The 25,099-nt window shown below is 39.2% G+C and overlaps 1 protein-coding gene across 5 annotated transcripts; it reads right to left on the minus strand.

The window, feature by feature from the left end:
- Positions 1-47: 47 nt before the first annotated feature.
- On the minus strand, positions 48-21,992 carry inpp5b (inositol polyphosphate-5-phosphatase B). 5 transcript variants are annotated; one of them, XM_040117672.1, is made up of 23 exons: positions 21,712-21,992; positions 20,650-20,729; positions 20,234-20,331; positions 20,058-20,087; positions 19,830-19,940; positions 18,268-18,411; positions 13,444-13,516; positions 9,936-10,106; positions 7,805-7,906; positions 7,394-7,508; positions 6,356-6,472; positions 5,444-5,631; positions 5,072-5,183; positions 4,848-4,957; positions 4,134-4,269; positions 3,758-3,868; positions 3,329-3,494; positions 2,766-2,992; positions 2,482-2,589; positions 1,835-1,919; positions 1,183-1,310; positions 955-1,066; positions 48-474 (listed from the first exon to the last, which is right to left on the minus strand). In XM_040117672.1, the coding sequence occupies exons 1-23, from the start codon at positions 21,766-21,768 to the stop codon at positions 365-367; spliced, it is 2,691 nt and encodes an 896-aa protein (XP_039973606.1). In that variant the 5' UTR covers positions 21,769-21,992; the 3' UTR covers positions 48-364. The 5 variants fall into 5 exon arrangements, with proteins under 5 accessions (XP_039973606.1, XP_039973607.1, XP_039973608.1 ...); XM_040117673.1 differs by lacking the exons at positions 20,650-20,729; positions 21,712-21,992 and adding an exon at positions 21,179-21,255; XM_040117674.1 differs by lacking the exon at positions 21,712-21,992 and having other exon boundaries at positions 20,483-21,255.
- Positions 21,993-25,099: the final 3,107 nt, after the last annotated feature.

Below are 25,099 nucleotides of genomic sequence, written 5' to 3' on the forward strand. Positions count from 1 at the left end.
AAAAATCACAGGCGAGACACACCTTGTTTCCAACAGTTTTATATATAAAAACAATATGCTTTTGAGATCAGAAACATTAAAATACAAATTATTTTTTTAAATAAAATATACATACATTAAAAATTATTAGGTCTCTACGGATGCTCAGTGAAATACAATATAATCTGTCTATCAACAGATCACAAACATTGCTTTAAAACAAACTAATATCAGATAAGAACTGTCACTTGTAGTAATTATACTATATCTATACAAAGAACCATCTAAGAATATGAGAAATCATTACAGTTTATTTTAAATACTGGACTGTACATTTTTTAGTGTTCAGCTTCAGCATGAAGGACAAGAGGGAGAAGTACTCCATCTAGGAGGAGCCTTGGGTCAGGAAGTGCTGAAAGAACTCCTGAGTCTTCCTCTTTTCTGCAAGATCCTGTTTTGTAGGGGACCTCAGGAGCAAAGAGGCAAAAATGGTGGCTACACAGAAAGAAAATAAAATATTCATATTGCACAGTATAACAAAGGTTTAATTTTCTTAGGTTTTAATGTTGTACTATATTAACAGTTTCAATTTTGGCATGTTTCAAGGAATATGACAGACAAGCTGAGCTATTCAATTTAATGAACACTGGATTTTAACTGTAATAATTCCTCGTGTTGCTATAATTTAGTTTGTATTCAAACTTCTTACAGGGCAGTTTGGATGAACATTACACTCCATTCTACAGAACCAGCCTACATTGAGTAATGAAAAGATTACTGAAAACAGTCGCCTCATGAACAGAGCGCAATAATAAATAGGATTTTCCTTTCCTTTTCACTCTCTATGGCTCTATTCCTCACTTTCTGTTCACTTATTCATCATGCAGACTAAAGCACAAAGCATCGGGTAATAATAAAAAAAATCACAAATCACAAATGAACGACACTTAAGAGCAACCTGCTTCCTTTTCTTACCCAAGATGTTGACATCTAATCGATTGGTAGCAGAATTCTTTAACAGCTCACGGAGAAAGGCAGCTAGATAGTTGAACACATTTTGATGGCACTGAGGTAGCATGGAAATAACCTGAAGACAAAATAAGTTAACATTATATCAAACAAATCCAGAGATTGACTTTTATAACTTAACACATCTTGGAATAGGAGGATTAAACGTGATTAACTGTGGGATATCTTACTCACTTTCTCACACTGACTGGCACTAGAGCAGCTTTCTAGGCACTGCTGGTAAAAGGAGTAGGGAACCACAGGCTCTGGGAGGGCATCTAGGAAGAGAAGCAAGGCCTCTGCCACTGAGTGGTTACTGCCCGCTGCAGTTCAAAACAGAGTTAAGGACATAATGCTGGAGCAGACTCGGTATGTTTTGAAATGTAGTGGGTGCAAAATAACATTCTAATGTACTGTTATGTCCCAGGAGTCATTCAAAGGGGCAAGTTAACCGTCAGACGGCAGATTACACAGAAATACACTGTTGAATTTCGGAAGTGGCACATTTTTGTTGCACTGGCTCAGTATTTCAGTGTATTGTATCTGAAAGTAAACAATGACTATGAGGGAAGAGTTCTGACTTTCAGCTTTAATTTTGACAGTGTTTATATCCCTCTTAATTGATTGGATATTAAAGAGGCAATGATTCCTACAGTGTTTATCCGCTATAAAGCCTTTGAGTTGAAAGACAGCTCTGTGACCTCCATCATTGATTCATTGTAAAAATCCAGTGTACTAGGGTACACTGCCAAAAAAAACAAACTGTGTGACTTTTTAAAAATATTCCATGAAGTTAAACAATATTTTCCCCACTAAAGGTTATGATGGGAATGGTTTTGAAGGATACGAAGAGAATCTGGCATGCCAGTGTCAAGGCAATCCCTTATTTCCGCAAATTCACTCCGGAGCCCAGGTTGCTGAAATATGTCTTCCTGCAAATAGAAGACAGTACATATTGATTTTTTGTGTTCTCAAAGAGCACGGCTGTTAATATACCTGGTTGGCCTGGCCAAGGAAAGTCTACGTGTGGGAAACACTGAATTGGGCTGAAGAAAATGCTCTTATGGTTTGAGGCATAGTGGAGCTGAAATGGACTTTGATTTAATTAAATTTAAAGCACAACACCATGTTTAAGCTTCCTGAATCAATGCTTTTATAAATCAAGATTAATTCTCTTCACAAAATCAATGCCGAGGCTCTACAAAGCTACTTGGCTGGCAGGCACAATTGCTGAGTCATACCAGTGTCTTTGTTACTTCAAGAACAATCTTTAAAACCTTGAAACTTTTTATTTTACTCCATTTCTGTGGCATGCAGCAACTTTCACTTATTTGTCCTTAATAGAAAGACACAAAAACCTGGGATGCGGCCAGGAGTTACATAATTCACTTTAAGAATGTGAACCTGCCAATAAGAAATTTGCCAAACATAAAGTGAATAGGCGTATACTGTTCTTTGATTCATTACAGCAGGATTACCATCGGATTTTCTGACCTGTTTTATTGCATTCCGGAACAAGTGATCCACCATCATCCAGAGTTCTTTAGGAATGTCTAGAGGCTTTTCAGTGTTTGCTGCATTCTCATCTCCAGACATCTCCACCTGACATTTAGAACAAACAGAGCAAAGAGAAGAAGTTTAGTCAAAATGGACGAGACTGTTTTTAATTGTAGATCTGCAAAGATATAAAAAAAATATGCTGTGGCCTGTAAGAAAACCCTGAATGGATAAGAGGTATTACAAGGATGCTGTCCCTGCTCTCTGTTGGGAACACTAACCGGTTCATGAAGCGTCATGTCCTGGATGGGCTCTCTAAACTGACACAATGAATGGATGGAGGTGCCATAGCAGCTGGGCAGGTAGTTTCCTGTCACAGGGATGAAGTAGTCCTTGCCACGCTCCAAGTGAAGCACCAGGATGTCTTCGATCTGTTGCTTGCCAGAGTTTAGTTCAGGCGCTGTCGAGCGGTTTACAAAAACCTCGAGCTCAATGTCCACAGAACCACCTAGATGTTGGGAGAGATGCACATATAAAGTAAGGGATGACTCAACTGTTGTAGTTCAGGAGCTGATGCCTGCTGCTCTGGCTATACTTGCTGAGGTAGTACTGATTGAAGAGTTATAACGCAATAAGATATCCATAATCTGCTATGAAACTTCATCTTCTAAGACAAAAAAGAATGCCACTGTCAATCAAATTCAAAGTGATCTCTCATTCTAAGTAATCAATCTTCATAGCTTATGGTGTATTTATCAATATGTAAAACTTAAAGACTGGACATTGATGCTTTCTTAAAATGAAATGTGGTTCCTGGAACAAACTGGCTGTATGTGCTACCCACCCTGAGCGATGAAACCTTTTGGGGGGTTGGCTGTGAGCCAGGGCTTGCAGTATGTGGGCTCATTTGGCTTCTGGATAAACTCAAACTGACATGGGACTTGTCCATCATTAAATAGGCTCAATGTCTCTGCCTGGTGCTGCATGAACTTCACATCCTTAAAGTGGAACTGAAAGAGGAGAGAAGGATTCATTAGGCCAAAAAAAAAAAAAAAAAAAAAAAAAAAAAATCTATTCTATTGCATGTAATTGTGTCCTTTAAATATCTGCATTAGGCCCGAAGCCAAAGATCAATATATAGCTTCATTAGTTGTGGTTTACTTACTGAATTCAAAACAACATGATGAGAAGATAATTTATTGTACAAAATACATAACAGGTATTATAGCTCCCATTAAACTATATTAGGACTGAAAGTGAATGGAAATTTTACCTCCCGTTTGGACAACGTTACAGATGGAATACATTCATTCTCCATTTTGTCAATATTGCGCACTATCTCTTCAAAGGTCTTCTTATAGGCCTCACCATTTACCCTCTTTATCTGTAGGAACATATCAGAGGCAAAGAAACAATGAAGCGTACACATCTGTTTTATGTAACCTTTAAATATTATTCAATGACATATGATGCAGACTTTTCAAAAAATAAAAAAGCTTTGACGTAAAGTGAGCCAACAAAGTCAAATCACTTTTGGCTGATTTATCTTATAGGCTCACCTATTTTCAAACCTACATGCAGGTTTCTAACCAAAAGAAACCAAATTAAAAAAAAACTAAAGATGAAATCGGTTACAAGGCTTCATTTACCCCAACGACAAGCAGGGAACTGACTGGTTTGTGGTCACTGGTCCTTAGAGCCATGTGACTCTGATAATGTTGTTGCTTGATGTTTTTCCCTCTCCACAGGATACGGTCACACCAAGCAGGCACACGACACTTTTCACTAAATGCAGAAGTTATAACAGACATTAACTGTCAAGTATGTTTGTTACATCTTTTATTAAACAAAATGTTAAAGGCAAAAGTTACACCTTTATCACAGTGTATTTGTACATGCCTTTTTTCAAAGTTAATGATATGATCCCTGTAGGGAAATTCTCTTATCAGGAGGTGTGAGAGCACTATACCTGTAATTTTGGGCAACATTAACTGTGAGCCATGTTTATTAATAATGTTAATTAACAACGCAAAACCTGGGTGGCTTAACTAATTTTCACCACCAGTGCAAATAAAAATTTGTTGTAGGTGTCTCATTCACTTTAAGAAGCCCCTTCACGTTTTCCAGGTGAAACATGTAAGTGAAGCTTTATAAATATTGCTACAGAGCAGAGGTCAAATAATGAATGAACATGTCCCCTGTGCATTACATCACCATATCAGTTTTCCTCTCCAAACTCCATGTTTCTCTCATAATGCTACTGCGGTATACTGTTATGGCTATCTTTTCGTGAATACTCCAGGAAAACGTGTTCCGCACTGAAAACGGTCCTTTCTGCTATTTGCAGTCAGGCCTTCATATACCTTGTATCCCACTTGTCAGAGCCGGTGTCATATTTGTAGGTGGGCTGGAAATCAATCTCGCCCTCCACAAAGCCAACAAACACAGCTTCCTCATCGATCTGCCTCTTGAGCTGAGGACCATATGCAGCTGGTAAGTATTACCACTCAAAAACATGAAAGAGGAATAAGGACTATTTAAATACCAGCAAAACCAGCGAGAAAGAGAAGACCATTTTTGATACTACCTGATCATAATTGTGCAGTTTTTCAAAGTCCTTCTTGCTGATTAGCTCCTTCACATTGTCAACATCAAGGTCACTGATTCTGTAGTTGAGGTCTCCGATCCATAAAACAACACTAATGAAGGAAGCACGGAGAAAACAGAGGAAGAGACACGGAGAATGAATGAGAATTTTGAAGCAACTACAAGCACAACATCCTAATCTTAAATGTAAAATGCCTGGATTTGAAGAAAGCTATACAAGAACATTTTTTAGTCAGGACAGCTAAGTGTGTCATTGGTGCAGTGGTATAATACCTATATCAATGGTTCATAAAGAAGTCCTTAAATCCATATGAATCACACTGTAACTCTTAAATATATTAATGGTTCATACTCGTGCTTCGTGATAGTGAGCGGAGGCTGGGTAGGGTCAAGCTGTCGAAACTGTAAACGGCTGCAAATGTCTTTGTAGTCTTGATTACGTCTCTCGTATTCTTCAATGTGGGCAGCTAGGTGAGAGTTGACCACACAGATATCAGAGTTGTGGAAGCGAAAACGAACTGCCACAGCGCCCTTGTTTCCCTGTGAATCGGTGAGAGATTGAAAGAGGAATGACATATTCAGTCAGAATAATGTAAGTCATACAAGTGCTGGCAAAAACATTCAGAGGAAAAAATAGTTGATTTAGATTATATGCAGTTATACATGCTCCTTTGCTTGACAGTAATCCAATATTATGCAAAGAGTTTGATATGTTTCAGTTGGTCCTTGGTTCAGAACGTAAACCAGTCTCTCATTCCTGCAGGAAAGGATGGAGAACCTACTGGTCACCAGCCAGCCATCTGCTCTACACTGCAGGGGCTACTAAGTAAGCATAGTTGCATACAATACAAGAATAACCTATCCTGCAACAGTGCATGAGGAAAAAAAACTGGAGATATTGGATGTAGTGCTTAATGGATGAATAAGCTCTTAAGTGTCCAAAGGAGAAACCAGAAAGGGTTAGAGGTAGAGGTAAAACACTAATTCGGCTTGTTTATGCATTTTTCTGTGTATATTCAATTACTGGTGGCAGTCCATCTGAATTTTCAGCATCACAGCAAAACCTTTATGCATAATATTGACTTATTTATTGCTATTTGCCTGAGTTGTTATGTCAATGAAACACCACTATCATTGTAGGAGCCTCGATATTTTTTTTCTGCTTTCTGCTTCTGTTTGTAACGTAATATCTTTACACAACACTAGTTAACCTACATGATAAAAAAGTGCCTTAAAGAATAAGTCCTCTAGAATCAGTCCTTACCATCCTTCCCATGATGCCAGTGCCCACAGTCTCAGCCTCCACATCAGAGATGAACTCTGCATGCTCCTTCTTCACAAAGAAGATCAGCATGATGCCCACCAGACGCACCAACTTCACCTGTGGCAGAGGACAAGTTAACAACAAACTCACACAGTAATCAAACATGCCAATTCGGTCAGTATTTTTATTTAATGGGGAGTCAGTAGTTCAAGCCACCCTGTAGCCACATGATACATGAACAAAGGACTGTTAATGCAGTTTTTGCAGCTTTCGACTGCAACTACTTGGAACAATAACATGTACAGCTGAAGGAATTTAGTCTCACCCACTGTCTTATCTCAAGGAAAGCAGAGGCAGAAAAGTACATCCCAGAATATGAAGCAGTTGTGCATGGGAGGAAGCAAAATAGTTTGATAAGCCTCCCTGTCAATCTTACAAGAATCAACATTCACATTTCAATGCAAAAACATTCATTTTTCAGGGTGCTGAGCTATACAGTGTCAGTTACAGAGCAGCCAAGTGTGCTTTAGTTACGGCACTGACACTTGATGAGGAAATGACGCGACAATATACTAGCTCCGTGACTTACAGGCATCCTGTAAGCCTTAAGATGACTAGAAGAAGAAAGCAGCCGAGCCAAGAAAAAAAAAGGAACCTAATAAGCTGGAGTCAGCACTCTTGACAAAATAAAAAGTAAATGAAAGGGAATAAGGGGAAGAGAAAGAAAAGTAACTTAAACTATAAAGCCTGACTAAGCTCATCAAACTTGCAGTTATATCATAACTATTCTTAACAATATCTTGTGTAATAATCCATGTAATGTGATTGCAGAGTGTTATGTAGAAAAGTACTATGGCCATAGTAGACACTTTACTGTTACACAAAACATTTCCAACTCAATCGGTTTCATGAAAAGTGTAACAGTGAATCTGCTACGAGCTTCCATGTTAAAAAGACAGTAGTACAGTGCACTGGGCAATAACATTCACAGGTCCAGGAAAACAAGATTGAAGAAGAAAAAAAAAAAGATTGCCTTACTAAGGCATACTTGGCATCTGGATGCAATGCCTTGGACACAGCCTTCGTCCACTCCAGCTCTTTGGGTGTGTCATTGAAGAAGAAAGCCTCTTTGCTGAGGTCAAGTTCCTGGAAACTATATGGAAGAATAAACAGTAAAAACTTCTTTAGAGTTTGATTTCCACTTCACCCACAACTTTTGAGGTATTCACTAAACTTTTCCACTACTTAACACCAAAGTAGTAAAGTGTAACGTAGGCAGGATTAGTGGACACACAGTGCTGAATCTGTGGGTGGGCATGTTCTCCTACTTAAAACAGGATCAATGGCTGCATACATCTGTCAGAGGTTTCAGCAGTATACATCTGTCTGTGTAATGGGATTAAGCGGAGAATTGCACAGCTATTCTCCAGCAGGGTGAATTTGACTTACCCCACGCAGTACATGTCAGGAGGTTCGAGAGTGCAGCTCAGCCAAGGATGGAGGCTTTCCTTTGGTGTCTGTCCATTCACATTGTATGTGCCAAGGAAAAAGCTGAGACAGAATGGGGAGACATGAGAACAGGGCACAAAAGAGAGGAATACAGAGTTGTTTGAACAAGTGCTTCTTCTGTTGAGTTTAACCCACTGACTAGCAAAATGCGTCTTTTCTGTGATTTCCAGTTAACATGAGGGGAAATTAAAATAGTGAAACAATGACCTCAATATATATTGAGCTGATGCCTTTTTGATTTTCTGCTTCATTCACTCATGTCTTAAAAATTTATTTTATGTAGGTTGAAAGAGGACAACTGCTCTTTTTCAGCAATGTTCCTATTCATTTACATTCATACACGGTTAAACCTAGGATCTGTATATAGTGCAAAGAGATAGCAGAGAATAAAACAGTTTATATGAGCAGCCCTACTGGAAGTTACCTCGCTGAAGGGCACCTCAATCGTGAGAAATGGTGAGAAGGCCCAGCCCTTATGATTTACATCCCCACTGAGAATATTTCTGCAGGTCCAGATTAAAAAGCTTCCTTTCATTCATTAGCCCCCCCCTCCCCAGTCACATGACTAACACAAACACATTCAGTCTCACACCTTCAGAAAATTCAGAGTTCCCAATTAACCTGAGCACAATGGCTGGTATGTGGGAGAAAATCCCAGCTACCATGGGGAAACCTGTAGCAGCACGCAAATTCCACAGAAAAGAGCAGGGCTTAGAGTGTAACACAGGAACATCTTGATGGGAGGAAAAAAACAAAAACAAAGTGCTGCCACAAGCTGTAGAATGCTTCTTGATATTCCTCAATTTTACACTGAATATCATTAATGTTTTTGCATGTTTTAACTATATTGAGTATTTCCCTATTCATTTCTTGTGTCATCGATTGTGAAGCACCTCAGTTGTTGTGTTTCTCTCCCTCTCTCTCACACTCACATATATGTATATATACAACCAAATGAAGAAAAGAAAGGAATATAGACTGTAAATAAAATTAAAAAAAAAAAAAATTATATATATATATATATATATATACATACACACACACACATACATACACATACATTTATTTACAGTCTATATTCCCTTCTTTTCTTCATTTGGTTGTAAGTGGCAAAGATCTACCAACAGGAGGCAGTGTTGTTAATAACTGCTCTGTGATGCTGAATTCAGCAATGCTTCTTTTTCAGTCATCTGATGGAAAAAAAAGAAAAAAAAAGAAAAAAACAAAACAAGATTGATTGAAATATCTAGGCCTCTAAAGGGACATTAATATCCACAATCAATGAGAAATTAGATGAAGAGCAAAAACCTGAGCTACAGTATGTTAACCCACTAGGTTGGTGCATTCTAGACAGCGCCTGAGACAGTGGTGCTTAATTTAGCAAACAGCACACAGATATAAAAACCCAAAGATGTTGACTCATTCTTACATAACATTAGGATCCAAACTGTGCTCTCAACTGTACAACAGAGTACAGCTCAGCACAACTGTAAAATATAATGTATAAATATGCCTCCAAATTTCAAAGCTTTAGAATATTAATTCTGGACATAGAAGCAGGATATGATGTATAGGCTACTGTCCTTACTTCTATAGGTCTTGCAATGTCTCTTCACACTGCATGGAACAATTTCTCCTTGTATCATAAATTTAACTTTTCCGTGTAGAGATCGGAGACATATCACTATAATGCAATGATATGAGGCTTAGGAAGAGTTTGGTTATCGTAATAATGTGGTATATGTTAAATGCTGCATTTTCTTGGTTCAGTAGTAAAATACACTAAACTAAACTTTCTTAAAAATATGATCATATGACACTTTTTGAAACAGATTAGACTTAATAATGCATGGAAGCACCGACCGCCCCACCTGAAGCATCAACACATTATTGATACCAAGGAAGCAAAAAAATGTTTGATTTGCTATGATGATATTAATGTGATATTCTATTGCATTAAGGTCACCTGGATCTACCTCCATTGCCCAGACTTGGACACAACGTACATCTACACATATCCGTTTTTCAAACACACCAGTACTGCCACAATTAGCAGTTAAGAGTAACATACCTGAAATGCTCCAGGTAAGTGTAAAGGTCCTCATTCTTCAGTAGCTCACACCTGATAAGGTTGTCACGCAGGTTGAACTGTGGCATGGCTAGTATCTGAGCTTTGTTAGATGGGGTGTGGCTGGAGGAGCGCACGAGGTCATCCCGGTCCTCTCGACTACAGATGCCCGGACTGCACGCCAGGAGAGAAGAAATAACAGTTAGGCACGGGTGTGAGTGGAGACAGACAAAGAAGGAAACAAGATCATTTTGTCACACTGGTGTGATTTCAGAGGTATCAGGATGATCATATTCTGCATGGTTGGTCTGAGTTGCTTGGTTTTTTTTTATTCAACTACCAATGTATAGTTGCCAGTTAACATCCAAGATACTCTAAGTGCATCAAGTAATACTCTCCTAAAAGCCTGAGATAAAATTATGGCATATGACCTAACACCCTGCTCCAGACTAACACCAAACGGAGAACAGGGACCAAGGCTCTGCGGTGAAGTTTTGTTTCCATGTTGTCAATATGGAAAAAGACTGAGGGGAGAGGAAGAGATGTAATATGCCTGGGCCCCCTGTAATCTTCCAGGAATATACTGTAACTAATCTCCATTTTAGAGTATACAGTGTAAGCATTCATTCCAAGAGTGGCAGCAGTGGCTTTCAGGTTGTAACCTGTACAACTGAACTGAACAAATTTGCATTTTAGACTTAAGAACTTTACATAAATTAAACACTCATCACCAAGCTGCTGCCAGACATGTATACAGTACCTGTTGTAAAACTGGTGGATAAAAGCAATCAAATGATAGTAATTCTGCTTTTTATACTTTTAAACTTTACTCATACTGCTACTTTTGAGAACACTCTGTAGCAAGCAGGATCAGGATATTCTATTTCAGCTCTCTTCAAAACTATTTTTCCCGATGGAGCAATTCTTAGCTTGTGGATAAATTCAACATGGTCTATGTTGTAAAACATCACTAAGCTGAAGAAGCAATTGTTGGTAGAACACATTATGAATAAATGAATTATGATAAAACAGAGAGGTAATCAGGATGCCGTGTTGGTCATTTCTGTAACCATTGAGTTACTGTTAAGTGAGTATCTTAACGTGATGTGAGTTTCAAGTGTTGCAATAATGGATGCTCCTGTCATGGCTGCCTTGTTTGATAAATCTCTTGCTCCCTTGGGGTGTCAAGTGTTGTAGGCTGACAAAAACCCATTGAGATTTTACAACATTGCTATGCGTTTTCAGTGCATCAGTCAGGCATAGCTAACTAAATATTAAATGTTTTAGGCTTTACTCAGAGTAGTTTTCAAAATGGTTACTTTAATACTTTTACTTGTGTAATATTCAAAAGGTACTCTGGTAGAGTTTTTGTAGAGCTATCGAACACCGTTTTTTGTGAGTGGATCCCTGTTGTGTATGTTCACAAGCAAGCAGTTGACACAATACACATTCCTGCCAATGGCTTCCCACTCTTCCACTGATCTACAAGTGGCGATTAGGCACCAAGAAATGCAGCAATGACCTACTAAAAGGCAGGAAAGAAGAAGATTGCTAGCAACCAAACTTTTCAAAATTAAAAAAAGTACAAAGAAAAATCGGATTTAAATGTTTTATGAGGAAGGAGATGCATTCACACTTTTGTTAAGCCTCAAGGATACGAAAACAAAACAGTTTGGTGAGTAACACTGAATGTAAACAAACTTTTTCCATTTCCAATTTAGTAAAAATACATAGTTGAGTGAAGAGTGTTGGATTTGAGAGCTCCCACATGTTAATTAATAAGAAGGCCTTTACCTCTCCGGGCTTGAACAAACTCTGTTTGAGCCTTTCTCCCTTTCTAAACTTCCCTTTTTGTCTGATGATTTCTCTGTTTGGAAAGAGCAGAAGAGAAAGGGACGATTAATACAAAGTTTGTTTAGTTTATTTGTTTAAAACACATATAGGTAAATGGCAGCATTATAGCACAGTTCTCCATAATGCCTGCAAACTGCCTGAACTTTTAATGACAAATTAATATTCTGTTTGCAGGTTGTAAGTTAAGACTATGTGTTACCATGTCCTACCAGCTACTCAGAGTCCTTCCAATTGACATTATCTTAAAAATCTGCCTAGATATTTAAAGTCTAGGACAATTCACTCAAATGAGAAAGAACCCAGCCATCAGGAAACCCATATTTGAACCTTTTGTTAACTAATATGGAGAATAAATTAAAGCCAATTTTGACCAAGAATAAAAACAAACACCCACAGTAACACACAAGTCAGTCATAAAAGTGCCAGGTCAGGGCTTAGTACTTGTGGTCAATTGACCGAGTCCGTCTTCTGCAGTGGGTTACAGTTACTGCATCCCAAGTAGCTGGCTTTAATAGGCGGGTGTGAAGTATGAGACAGCATGGCCCCTGTCTCCTGCAGCTTGGCAGGGAACGCAGCTGGCTCCTCTGAAAGGGAAAGCCAGGTTCTTTGAGCAGGAAATTAAACTCTATAAAGTTACAGAAGGCTACGTAAAGAGTGCACCTGACCAACAGCACTGCTTCAGTACCCAAAAGTTACAATATATTCTACACTTTTAAAAGGGATAACACAGGAGGTGTCTGTATTGCATTTGTTTGGGTGCTGCATTCAACACAAGAACCCTGTGGCTCAAATACACTGACATTAACTTACTGGACATGGATATCAACAGTACTGCTAATAAAAAACTGTATAACTGATTTTAAAACAAGGTGACAGAGGTAAGGAAATAAAACAGAGAGGTAATCAGGATGCCGTGTTGGTCATTTCTGTAACCATTGAGTTACTGTTAAGTGAGTTTCTTAACGTGATGTGAGTTTCAAGTGTTGCAGTAATGGATGCTCCTGTCATGGCTGCCTTGTTTGATAAATCTCTTGCTCCCTTGGGGTGTCAAGTGTTGTAGGCTGACAAAAACCCATTGAGATTTTACAACATTGCTATGCGTTTTCAGTGCATCAGTCAGGCATAGCTAACTAAATATTAAATGTTTTAGGCTTTACTCAGAGTAGTTTTCAAAATGGTTACTTTAATACTTTTACTTGTGTAATATTCAAAAGGTACTCTGGTAGAGTTTTTGTAGAGCTATCGAACACCGTTTTTTGTGAGTGGATCCCTGTTGCGTATGTTCACAAGCAAGCAGTTGACACAATACACATTCCTGCCAATGGCTTCCCACTCTTCCACTGATCTACAAGTGGCGATTAGGCACCAAGAAATGCAGCAATGACCTACTAAAAGGCAGGAAAGAAGAAGATTGCTAGCAACCAAACTTTTCAAAATTAAAAAAAGTACAAAGAAAAATCGGATTTAAATGTTTTATGAGGAAGGAGATGCATTCACACTTTTGTTAAGCCTCAAGGATACGAAAACAAAACAGTTTGGTGAGTAACACTGAATGTAAACAAACTTTTTCCATTTCCAATTTAGTAAAAATACATAGTTGAGTGAAGAGTGTTGGATTTGAGAGCTCCCACATGTTAATTAATAAGAAGGCCTTTACCTCTCCGGGCTTGAACAAACTCTGTTTGAGCCTTTCTCCCTTTCTAAACTTCCCTTTTTGTCTGATGATTTCTCTGTTTGGAAAGAGCAGAAGAGAAAGGGACGATTAATACAAAGTTTGTTTAGTTTATTTGTTTAAAACACATATAGGTAAATGGCAGCATTATAGCACAGTTCTCCATAATGCCTGCAAACTGCCTGAACTTTTAATGACAAATTAATATTCTGTTTGCAGGTTGTCATTTAAGACTATGTGTTACCATGTCCTACCAGCTACTCAGAGTCCTTCCAATTGACATTATCTTAAAAATCTGCCTAGATATTTAAAGTCTAGGACAATTCACTCAAATGAGAAAGAACCCAGCCATCAGGAAACCCATATTTGAACCTTTTGTTAACTAATATGGAGAATAAATTAAAGCCAATTTTGACCAAGAATAAAAACAAACACCCACAGTAACACACAAGTCAGTCATAAAAGTGCCAGGTCAGGGCTTAGTACTTGTGGTCAATTGACCGAGTCCGTCTTCTGCAGTGGGTTACAGTTACTGCATCCCAAGTAGCTGGCTTTAATAGGCGGGTGTGAAGTATGAGACAGCATGGCCCCTGTCTCCTGCAGCTTGGCAGGGAACGCAGCTGGCTCCTCTGAAAGGGAAAGCCAGGTTCTTTGAGCAGGAAATTAAACTCTATAAAGTTACAGAAGGCTACGTAAAGAGTGCACCTGACCAACAGCACTGCTTCAGTACCCAAAAGTTACAATATATTCTACACTTTTAAAAGGGATAACACAGGAGGTGTCTGTATTGCATTTGTTTGGGTGCTGCATTCAACACAAGAACCCTGTGGCTCAAATACACTGACATTAACTTACTGGACATGGATATCAACAGTACTGCTAATAAAAAACTGTATAACCGTTTTTAAAACAAGGTGACAGAGGTAAGGAAATAAAACAGAGAGGTAATTTTAAAAAAAAACCCAAATTAAAGTCAACTAAGTCTGAACTAAACTGACAAAGTTTAGCTAATCCCAACAGCACAATTTCCAAAGGTATGATTTTTGTTACAGCTGTGTATAATGCAGCTCTTAAGTTTGAGTGAATTATAAGAAAAATGTTGGCATACAACATTATTTTTGCTGAATTTTTGTTTTACAAAGGAAATGTCCTCATCACTCTTTCTGAAAACAGATTGTGACCTTTGTACCAAACTCTGAGAAAAGGTCAACATGTCAAGAAATGCAGGAGTGCACGCAGTTTTTTTCCATTTTGAACATGTTCAACTATGAGCACCATTTTAAAAATTCTCATAAGTATCAACTGATGTTTTAATTCAAAACCAGTGATGGTGATGTTTGTGTGAACAGAAAAAAGGAAAAGAAGATGGCCCTTTGTGTGACTGAGAAAAGTTCCAGCAAACTGTGAAATGACTTTCGAAGAGACTTGTGCTTTAAAAAGGCTACAGTTAAGAAGGTGAAACCGTCCCTGTGTACACAAAGAAAAACCACATGTAACTGTTAAACTGACTCAAGAGTTTTCTGAGATAGGGTACAAAAAAAGGAAATCAGGAGTATTAATAACCCACATCGATAACTTTATAGTATGCTAACTTTACAATGTTTGTTACGACGACAGTAATGAAACAGTGGAGAGTGTATAATACTGAGATTCTGGTCATAAAAATGAAAAGCGAACTTGCAAAACAAAAACTAAAACAAATCTTGAAACTTGAATTAAATGCACAAATGGTAGTTATCACAAAATTTTAACATACAAAAATAATCTCCCAATTATTTTGATAACTGAATTGTCTTGACAATTTTTAAGCAAATATCGCATTAGTCATTCTCAGGTTACAGCTACTAAAATGTGATGAACTGCTGCTTTTATTTGACTTATGTGATAGTGACCTCGACATGTTTAGGTTTTTGGACTTCTGGTCGGACTAAACAAGCAATTTAATGACATCACTGTGGGCTTTAGGGACTTGTTAACTAATTGATTAATCGATTATGAAAATAATCCCTAGTTGCTGCCATACAATGACACAAAATGTTATTCTTGCTGAAAAGAGGGGGAGATAGCTGTTTGTGCATTGCTTTTTTTCACATTAAAAGCTACCCACTAAACTTAACAACTTTGTCGTGTTCTTAATTAGTCAATCAATACTTAGTTAACTAGACCCAAACAATACTACAGCTGTTTTTTTTTTTTTTTGGCCTGACCCCATGAGGGTCCTGTGTGTGAGAAGTTCAGTTATTATAGGGCATATTTTACATTCCTTGACATGACTTAATATTCTTAACCAGCTAATGAGCTTAACCAAACGTTCAACGGAGGAGGAGGGCGTTGCATGAATTCTGACTAACTGCAGTTTCACACATCTATGCCTCTTTATCTGCGATGGATCGTAAGTCACCATAAATGTCAAGTTGATCAGGCTTCAGACTGTTCCGTATTAAAACAGTCACAGCTTTTTAACTACAACTGCGCAAAGTTCAAAGTTGCACAACTTCCCTTCGTGATCTCTAACGATAAGCAGGTAACCGCAGAGGAACCGATTTTTTTGATTTCTCTTAAATTTCAACCGTAGATTTACAGTTGAAAATTAAAAGAATCAGTTCTTCTTGCGTTAATGAAACACTCGGATCAAACTGGCACTGCATTAGGTTGAGGCTTTTTCTACCAGGTGAAGGCGAAGCAGACAGTAAGCACCTTTATCTCTTTGAGAGGGGTGCGGAGGAAAGTTTACAGACAACGGTTTCGAAGCTATCAGGCTAAGTTAGCTAAGAGGATGAGCCGCAACCGAGAGGGTCTATTTGGAAACAGGCATTGGCCAAAGTAGCAGGACAAAACAAGGTGTCTCAATATATGATACGATTCCGTGTCAGTAATACATGTTACTCCAACACCAACCCCAACAAATGTGTCATTTTCTGTCACATCCTGGAGATTATACGGCACGTACCAACGTTGGCCGTTACCACAATTTCCACCGTCTGACTACATGAGCTAACATTAAAGAAAGCTTGATAATTTGGCACCGACATTAGTTATACTACCACTAAGATTTAATACTAATCATTATTCCACCTGACGAAACCTGGCCCTCTAGCTAATTTGGCTAAAGTTAGCCTCTGTGAAATAAGGACTACTGCTACCCGCTAGCAATAGCTAGAACGCAGCTAGCTAGTTAAACGGAGTAGACTGCATGCCACGGATCGATGCATATGGCGGGTTTTTTTCAGCACCTCAAAAAAAAAAAAAAAAAAAAATCAACAAACGTAAACATTTTTCATACCAGAGTCTCTCATCACCTCAGACATCTCCCTGCACCGCTCCCTCACATTCTGTGCAGAGGAGCCTCGTCCAATCGGTTTCAGACCTGCCCATGCTAACGTTGTAGTAGGAGGAGGAGGAGCACAGCGCAGCGCAGCGCAGCGCAGCGCAGCACAGCCCACAACTCCACCCCCAACCCCACCTGCATGAATAATGCTGTCGAGAGGGTGGACCGCTTCAAATACCTCGGGTTCGCCCTGGACAATAAACGGAGCTTTGATCAACACACCTCTGACATCCCGCTCACGCTGCCCACACAGACTCGGTGCCATCCGCGAACTCAGAGCACCTTCTGCTGCGGCTGCCTTACAACAGCGTACTGCAGTTATGTTCTGGGGTATATCTTGTTCATGTAACCTATGTGTTTATGGGAGGCTCTGTACAGACTGGGGCAACACATGTCCTTGAAAAAAGGAAAATAAAAGAATCAATCTATCTATCTCCCCCTGCTGCGGAGGCAGGGGGGCTGAACAAAGCGTAAACTACTTGTCACAAAAGGCCAGAAAATGCTACATTCCATCACATTGGTCTTATATTTGGAAGTAAAGCTAATGCACTTCAAGAGGACAAATAAATTGTAAAATAACTCTGGCCAGCAATGTCCCATATAACCTATTAAACCGCTCTGGAAGGGTCATATTGATGGACTATGTGTTGTGCGATTTGTATATGAACATCCAATTTTTGTTTGTGACTTAACATTCCCACACTTCTTACATTGTATGGTTTATATATGACATGTGTGTCATAAACAGCATGGCTCACAGAATGCACAAACACAATGTGTGAAATCTCTATGAAATGGGCCTTATCATGTGAGACAAATTACACAAACATGTATGTTTACATAAAAATCGAAGACATTGTACATTCTACAACATGATCAGAGATCAGACTTTTTTTTTTTTAATCTATATGGGAGCCTATTCTGTGTATATTGTTTAATTACCTAATAGGTAGCAGGTACTTCAATTTTAAAAACCTCCATTGTTTGGCTCTGTTATATATTTTTGATTGTTAACTCCTTACTCTGAACCAAGACACCTAAGGCCTGGCAACCAAATGTTGTTCCAAAGCCCAGGCTCAACACAACAAAGGGGGATCATATTTTGCTGTTTAAGCTCAAAATGTGTGGAACAGACGCTAACTAATGTTATTCTGCTGTGACACGTCAAAATGTCGGCAGGTTTTGAGTTAATTTCTTACTACTCAAACGCAGGCTGGGACAATTACATTCAAAGGAAGGGGCATTTGCACAACAGCCCGGTTTTATGATGAAACCCTGTGATGTAGACTTTTATCTGTGTGAGGCCATCTATGCCAAAAAAGAGAAAATGCTAGAGATAAAGAGGAACATCCCCTGTTCTTCCTGTGACTTGTCACCCACTGCACGAATGCTGGTAGACCTATTCCAAATGCAGTAAGTGAAGTTTATTGGCCATAGCTGCTCACTGTGAACTTCTACAAATAGAAATTAGATGATGAAACCTGTTTTCCGGTGCTGGTTGAGTTTAGACAACGTCGCGCCGAGGGGCGCAAGGGCCTGCTTGACAACTCCCTGGCCTCTAGTGGCTTTGTGGTACTTGTTGATCCACTCGAACTTGGGTACCTGTGAGGGAGACTTGCAGACATCTGAAGAGAGACAGAGAGAGAGAAAGCAAGAGAATTAGAATAAGTAAGGATGATTGCAAGTTTGTGGGGGTGAAGAATAAAGCAAGAGCTTGATCTGATCTTTGCATTCTCTGCTAATTTGTTTTCAGGCAAAAGCGGAGAAGGTAGAGGAAATAAGAACGCTTATTTATCCAGTCCACTAGTGTTAAAGAAATAGAAGAGCTGCAATTTTCAAGGCATTTTAAGCGACAGCTTTTATATTTCTTGCTCTCACACATGGGTCTTATCTGTATAATGTACTGCTTAGGCTGCTTTTTATGTGACTACAAATTACAGGTGCTGCAATGCATTAAGGAATCTCACTTTTTACCTGCTTACTTGCTTAATGGTAAAGCATTTGTCATTCTCCTCCCTTTAACAACTAGTGGTGCCAGGTCATGTAATCTGTAATCTGGTATCCCCCACCAGGTTAAAAGCCTCTGTGGCTCATTTTAAGAGCACCACAGAAAGTCTTCGTCCGTGCTCATGTTGGGACTACCACTGTGAAAAACAGTGAGCCAGTGGCAAAACTGAGACATCCCTAACAAAGCAGAATGTCTGTCAACCGGCTGGCCTCTTCCATTCAGAGGAACTGGATGGCTAAAGTAAAAAGCATTTCAAGAGAAGTATTCAAGAGGAGGTAAGAGATCCTTTTTAAACGGTTTTCACGTTGTCCTTTTGCAAAGACTGGCTGTGAAAGGAACAAACTACACACAGAGTACACCATCCAAACGCCACCCCTTCTCTATTAGCCATGCATCATCTACACTAGCGACTGCCAGAAGAAGTGACAGCACAAAGTCGTAGTCGTAAATTTGCTTGTGAACTACTGCCAACAAAAAAGTGTGTTTTTGTTTCTGATTTTTTTAAAAATTAGTTTTCCATCAATGTAATGTCAAAATATAAGAATAAAGTGATTTTGTTTTTGTTCAAGCCGTAATTTAACCTCGTGGGAATCGAAGACTGGCCATGCACGTCTCCTCCAAAAAGATGGTTAAAGCACATTATTTGCACTTCACTCATACTGGTGAATCCTACTTTATACAGAAAAGAAAATCTAAAGATATGAACCTCCAAACCCCAAAGAATTATCAGTGACTGTCGACAAGAGGTAAGAGTCCATGTTTGTGCTGCTGTCCTGTTTGAATGAGGAGCAGTTTTCACACCTATCACTTCCTTTCACAGTGTTATGGTTGCCAGTGTCAGGTATGTTACGTTGTCATGTATGTATGTTATACCATTCGTTTTCACAAGGTTTCCTGTTTTCTTTTTTATTCTCTTAAAATTTCCACAAACTCCCTAGGGTTTTTCGAAGTTCTGTAAAGAAACCGGCATGAAAGCAGGGTGGCTGCTGGATTTTCTGCAAAACATGTCGCTGATGTCTGTAATGGCTGACCTACCACTCCATGCCCTGTTGACCTCGCTGAGAAAGAGCCGCGAGTGAGACCCAAAGGGCAGTCTGAGCTCCAACGCTTCTTCCTGGTGGCTTACTCTCACTCTGGTATCGGCACCTGGAATCGGACGAAGAACGAGAGAGAGAGAGAGAGAGAGAAGTGATTTACAGTTTCACGTGGCGGCTCGGTTAGCACAACATGTTGGAGCTGCAACGGAAAACAAGGGCAACTCACCCACGACTGCAAGTTCCTCTGGTGACGAAACTGAAAAGAGGGCAGCACGAGAAATACGTTAGGGCGCTTCAGACGAAATTTGCCTCAACAAAACCGCAGTGGCCGTAACAAAACCCCATTTTTGTTTCCCTGCCGGTTTTACTTGCGATTGCGTTAAACACGTGAAAGCCGCTCACCCTCCACAACGGCGAAGTCGAGGGAGATGGGTATGATGTCCTCCAGTGACACATCATCAGCAGTAATGGCCATCCTTCGATGGGTGTAAATAAAGATTCTGCAAAACGTTACAAGACTGACATTTTAATTACATTATAATTTTTTTAAATGACCTTTTGCAGTCTTGAGTCAACAGTATATTTCACCAGAGGCGGGGGAAAAAAAGGGTGTGGACGTTTATATACTGCACAATATATAATTTCAGTTACTGCGTCAGGCCAGTTGATGCAACTCCGCGGCCGCATATTCGAGGCCCGTTTGTGGCGTTGCCTCGGAGCGCGTAATGCCGTCAACCCCTCTCCGTACAGAGTCATGCTGTGAGCACGTGGTTCAGTAGTAGACCAGAGGCCGGTTTGAACTTTCTGCTAAAACTCACGCGTGTTCTTTTGTGGACTCCACCAGTCCCAGCAACCTGCTCTCCGTGACATTATCGAAGAGGACATCGCACTGGACAGCATGTGTTGCAGTTTAGTTAAGGGCATAGTGGAAATACGGTTACGTGCTTCTTTGATATTTCACCAGGAAATATGACCGTACTCTCATTTCAGCTAGTTTTTTTTTTGGCTACAATGGGCAACACTGAAAGTGTTTTTGTTTTTTCATTTTCTATAAATGCAACAAGTGGTGGCATGTAATGAATTACATTTGTTTAAGTACGATTTTGATTTGCTTCTCCTTTTGCATTTCCCTTAATTCCACAATATTTCACAGGGAAATATCGTTGTTTTTTTTTACTCTATTAACTTTATCTAACAGCTGTCGATACTAGTTACTAGTATGTGTGTAGATACAAACCACATCATTAGCTAAAATAATACGATGTAGTTGTAGATGAAACTACATAGTTGTGAATAAAATGCTTAACATTCCACCTCAACCAGATGCAACATTAAGACGCCACTTACTTGTTAATGCACCAGGGGGAAGTTTTCCTGATAATACACATCAACTCTGACTTCAGAAACATTATAAATACGGCACTCTTATTTGCAACGGAGTATTTTTTTTTTTAAATCGAGGGAATGTTACTTTACTGTGAAGGATCTCGGGGCCACTCCTCCCACCACTGTCACCAACTCCAGAGCGGCAGCGGGTGGGACAAAGTTGCCATCTCGTGGAAGAAAGCTCTCACTGCAGAGGCTGGACCCCGTCTCTGTGGGAAGTCGCACTCGGCCCAAACCTTCTCCTACGCTGGGAACCACGTCTTAAGCGCATTGTTTTGGCCCCATTCGCAGCCTAAGTAAGACAGCACTTTTTTTTTCATGCGGGGAGATGTCGACCACGCAGCAGAGCTTTAACCCGACAGCCCCCCCCCCCGCGGACCCTCTGATATTCTTCAACGGAGTCGCGTTAGTCAAACTTTAGTTTAAACCGGGTAATCTTAAATGTAAAGTACCGATACCCCGTGGAATGGGCGGATGCGAGTTAGAAAGGATACTATGATGCAGTTTTCTTCCCTTTCCAAAGTTTCTTGAATCGCGACGGACTGATCCATGGTGGAGGCAGATTCTTGCGCGACACTTTCAGACTCTCTGCCCCACGCTTCCCAGTTCGAAGATACTCCGGGGGGATTTCGAGCAGCCTATTTATTTCCCTCTCTCAGGCGAAGGCCAAGTGCGCGGCAGGCGGCGAGACGCTCGTGGAGCCCCGTGCGATCCGACATTATTCCCTTTTCCGATCCAGATGTTTCTCGTCGACGTTCGCCGCTGGCCCAGCCCGATCCAGTCTGCCACGCACTGACTCAGGGTCGCTCCGTGCGCCCGCGGTGACGTCACATCTGGGCTGCCATCAGCTCAGTTTGGTTTGGATTAGGCCCCAGGTCCATGATCCAAAGGGGATTATGTCCAATAATAGACCCGAATCCCTACTTTAACAAAGTTATATCAGAGCTTTCGAGGAGTTCTGACGAGCCGTCAGGTCAACAGGCCTAAAGCGGTCTTTTGTTAGAGGGGAAACCCACCACGAATACATCTATTCATCTTAAAATAACAGGGGCGTGTCTCATTTATGAGTCAGTTTTGTTGTCCGGTAGTTTCCAGCTTTCTTTCACTGTCATTTTAAATATTTTATTTCATCTACCCCTTTTTTAAAAATCTAATTTTATTGTATCTTAATTGGTTATGTATATGTTTGATTGGGGACAGTGCTCATCAACAGAAAGAGACTTTTAATGAGCCAGAGCTAGCCCCATAGGCTAATACTCATCTGTTGGCCCCAGCCAGTTCTGAAGGGGAACAGCCTAAAATTAGAATCAAAGGATTTATCACAGGCGACTAATCACAGTTGTCTACAGGTAATCATACATAATACGATACAATACAGCAAACAAACGAGGCGACACAACACAACCGTGATTAAGTAACAACACTGCATAGAAATCCAAATGATACAAAGAAATGATTTTAATTCTGTTTTTTATTGCTTTTGTTTTTAAATGTTGTTCTAATGCTTCTTTGTTTATGTAAAGCACTTTGAATTGCCCCCTGTCTTTGAACTGTTACATATAAACAAAGCCGCCTTGCCTTGTTGAGACCTAGCTTCGACCTATTTCTGGCACCTACCTGAAGAGCAAGGATCTCACTGGCCTATGCATAGGAGAGCACTGATACTGGTAGCGATAAATCAGCCAATAGTATTTTAAACAAATAAATAAATAAATAAAGCCAGGCTTGACACAGAGATATGTTTCTTAGTGTAGAAATCATGTCTTAGTGCTCTGTGGTGGACAAACAATGTGATGTTGACACTGTTTCTAAATTACCTCAGACCTTTTTTGACATTTCTGCAATTTCTTATACTGTCATATATTACAGTATACTATATGTCTGCAATAAGATAACATCTATTGGTTATTGCTCGGGAGTTCAACAGTCATGCAGGAAGAAATTTATTGCAAAAGGAAGAGAATATCAAATTTTCTGAACTCCTAGTGGCCTGGAACTTGTTCTCACTGTACTGTAAGACCAGCATTTATATTTGACTATGAGATCCGTTCACATCAGATCACTGGTAGTGGTGGAAGAACAGGTCCTTTACTCAATTAAAAATGACAATAAGACACTGTAAAAATACAAAAATTAAAAGTCCTGCATTCAAAATCACACTTAAGTTAAAGTACAGAAATGTACTTAAAGTGTCAAAAGTAAAAATACTCGTTCTGCATAAAAATGTCCTATGTGACTGATATGTTATATGGCTATATATGACATTATTAGATTGTTATTTCTGATGCATCAATGCACATGCGGTATTTTGTTGCAGTAGCTGGACCAGGTAGAGCTAGTTTTATCTGCTGTGTGCAGATAGGACCCTTTGGATTGTCCCTCCAAAGGGTCACAAGATAAATCTGAGGGGTTGTGAGATGATAAGAAATTTAGACAGCAAATTACTCTTTTGGTAAAGCTGCTTACAACTCATAGACATCTGAAATGTGACAATGGGCCCGAACTTGACACTGCTTTTTTACTGGTTTAATCAAGGGCGATTTATTATATTTTAATATTTAATATTTAATATTTCAGGTTATCACGTTTTTTTTAAAACTGTAAACTGTAACTAGTAACCATTATAAAGTAACTATAAGTCTAGATATTACAGTGGAGTAAAATTTACAATATTCCCCTCTGAAATGTAGTGAAGTAGAGATGAAATGAAATTGAATTACTGAAGTAAAGTACCTTGAAAATTTACTTAAGTAAGGTACTTGAGTAAAGGTAATGGCTATAGAAAGTCTGACAAATGTGGGGAATCACATAATTATTCATTTGCAACTGTGTGCTCCGAGAAATCTCATCACCTTTCACCCGATTCTATGGGAAAGATATGACTTGATCAAATAAAGATTCATCAAGCATATATTTAAAAGAATTGTTTCTTTCGGTGCGATCATCATATTTTACAGTACACAAAACTAGAATAAACTGACACCATACGGAACATTTACATGACACCATTATACCAAAAAAATATACTTTGTAAACCACATAGACATCCAACGCATTTTTCAGAAAAACATTAGACAAAAAGTAGTCAAAAGTACTGAATTTCACATTTCATTATGATTACATCTGCAGAAATGCTTCAGCAAACCTTCACAACACCCTGTAAAAGCTCAACATTTGTGTGTCATAAAGTGCATAATATGGAGTCATAGCTGTGTTACTGTCACAATGACAAGAAGAGATGATAATCTAGGAAGAGGATTTGGTAATAAAACATTTATAACCACGTTAGCAGATATATTGTGTTTAGGCTAACTCACCCATCCAAAATTAAAATGTCTACAATCAGTTGAAAGTGGCAAGTCACAAAGACTGTTTTTGGCTTTCTTTAAGATGACAGAACCTGCATGAAATTACAGTTATGGGCAAGGTCATGGCTAAAGCAATTTACAAGGTGTTGAGCGAATTTAAAAAATATTTCTTAAAACTTCAGCGAGAAGAAGGTTTGTTTTAATGTATTATTTTGTTATTTATAAAGACAAGAAATGTACACCCTTGATTTTCTTCATTCCTGAAGTTGATGTACTTTTTCATTGAGAAATACTCTTTAAAGCCATTTTCATTGGTCTTGAAACAGCGATAAAATGTGATTCCGAAGTTTCAATAAAACAAGAATTTAAACCGACATTGTAACTGAGGCATTACATAATTTCATAACTATATACAGTATAATCACATATGAATATCACTGAGACAACTGGCTGTAAATGATTTGGTGTTAACCTCTGCACAGCTAAGCTTTATTTCTCGATGGGCTAGGAGTTACACAAAGCTCTGGTTACCTAATGACCCACACAGCAGCTGGGCAAGCTCATGCTCAGTCAC

The sequence above is a fragment of the Xiphias gladius genome, chromosome 22, assembly GCF_016859285.1.
Source record: "Xiphias gladius isolate SHS-SW01 ecotype Sanya breed wild chromosome 22, ASM1685928v1, whole genome shotgun sequence".
NCBI classification, from domain to species: Eukaryota; Metazoa; Chordata; class Actinopteri; order Istiophoriformes; family Xiphiidae; genus Xiphias; species Xiphias gladius.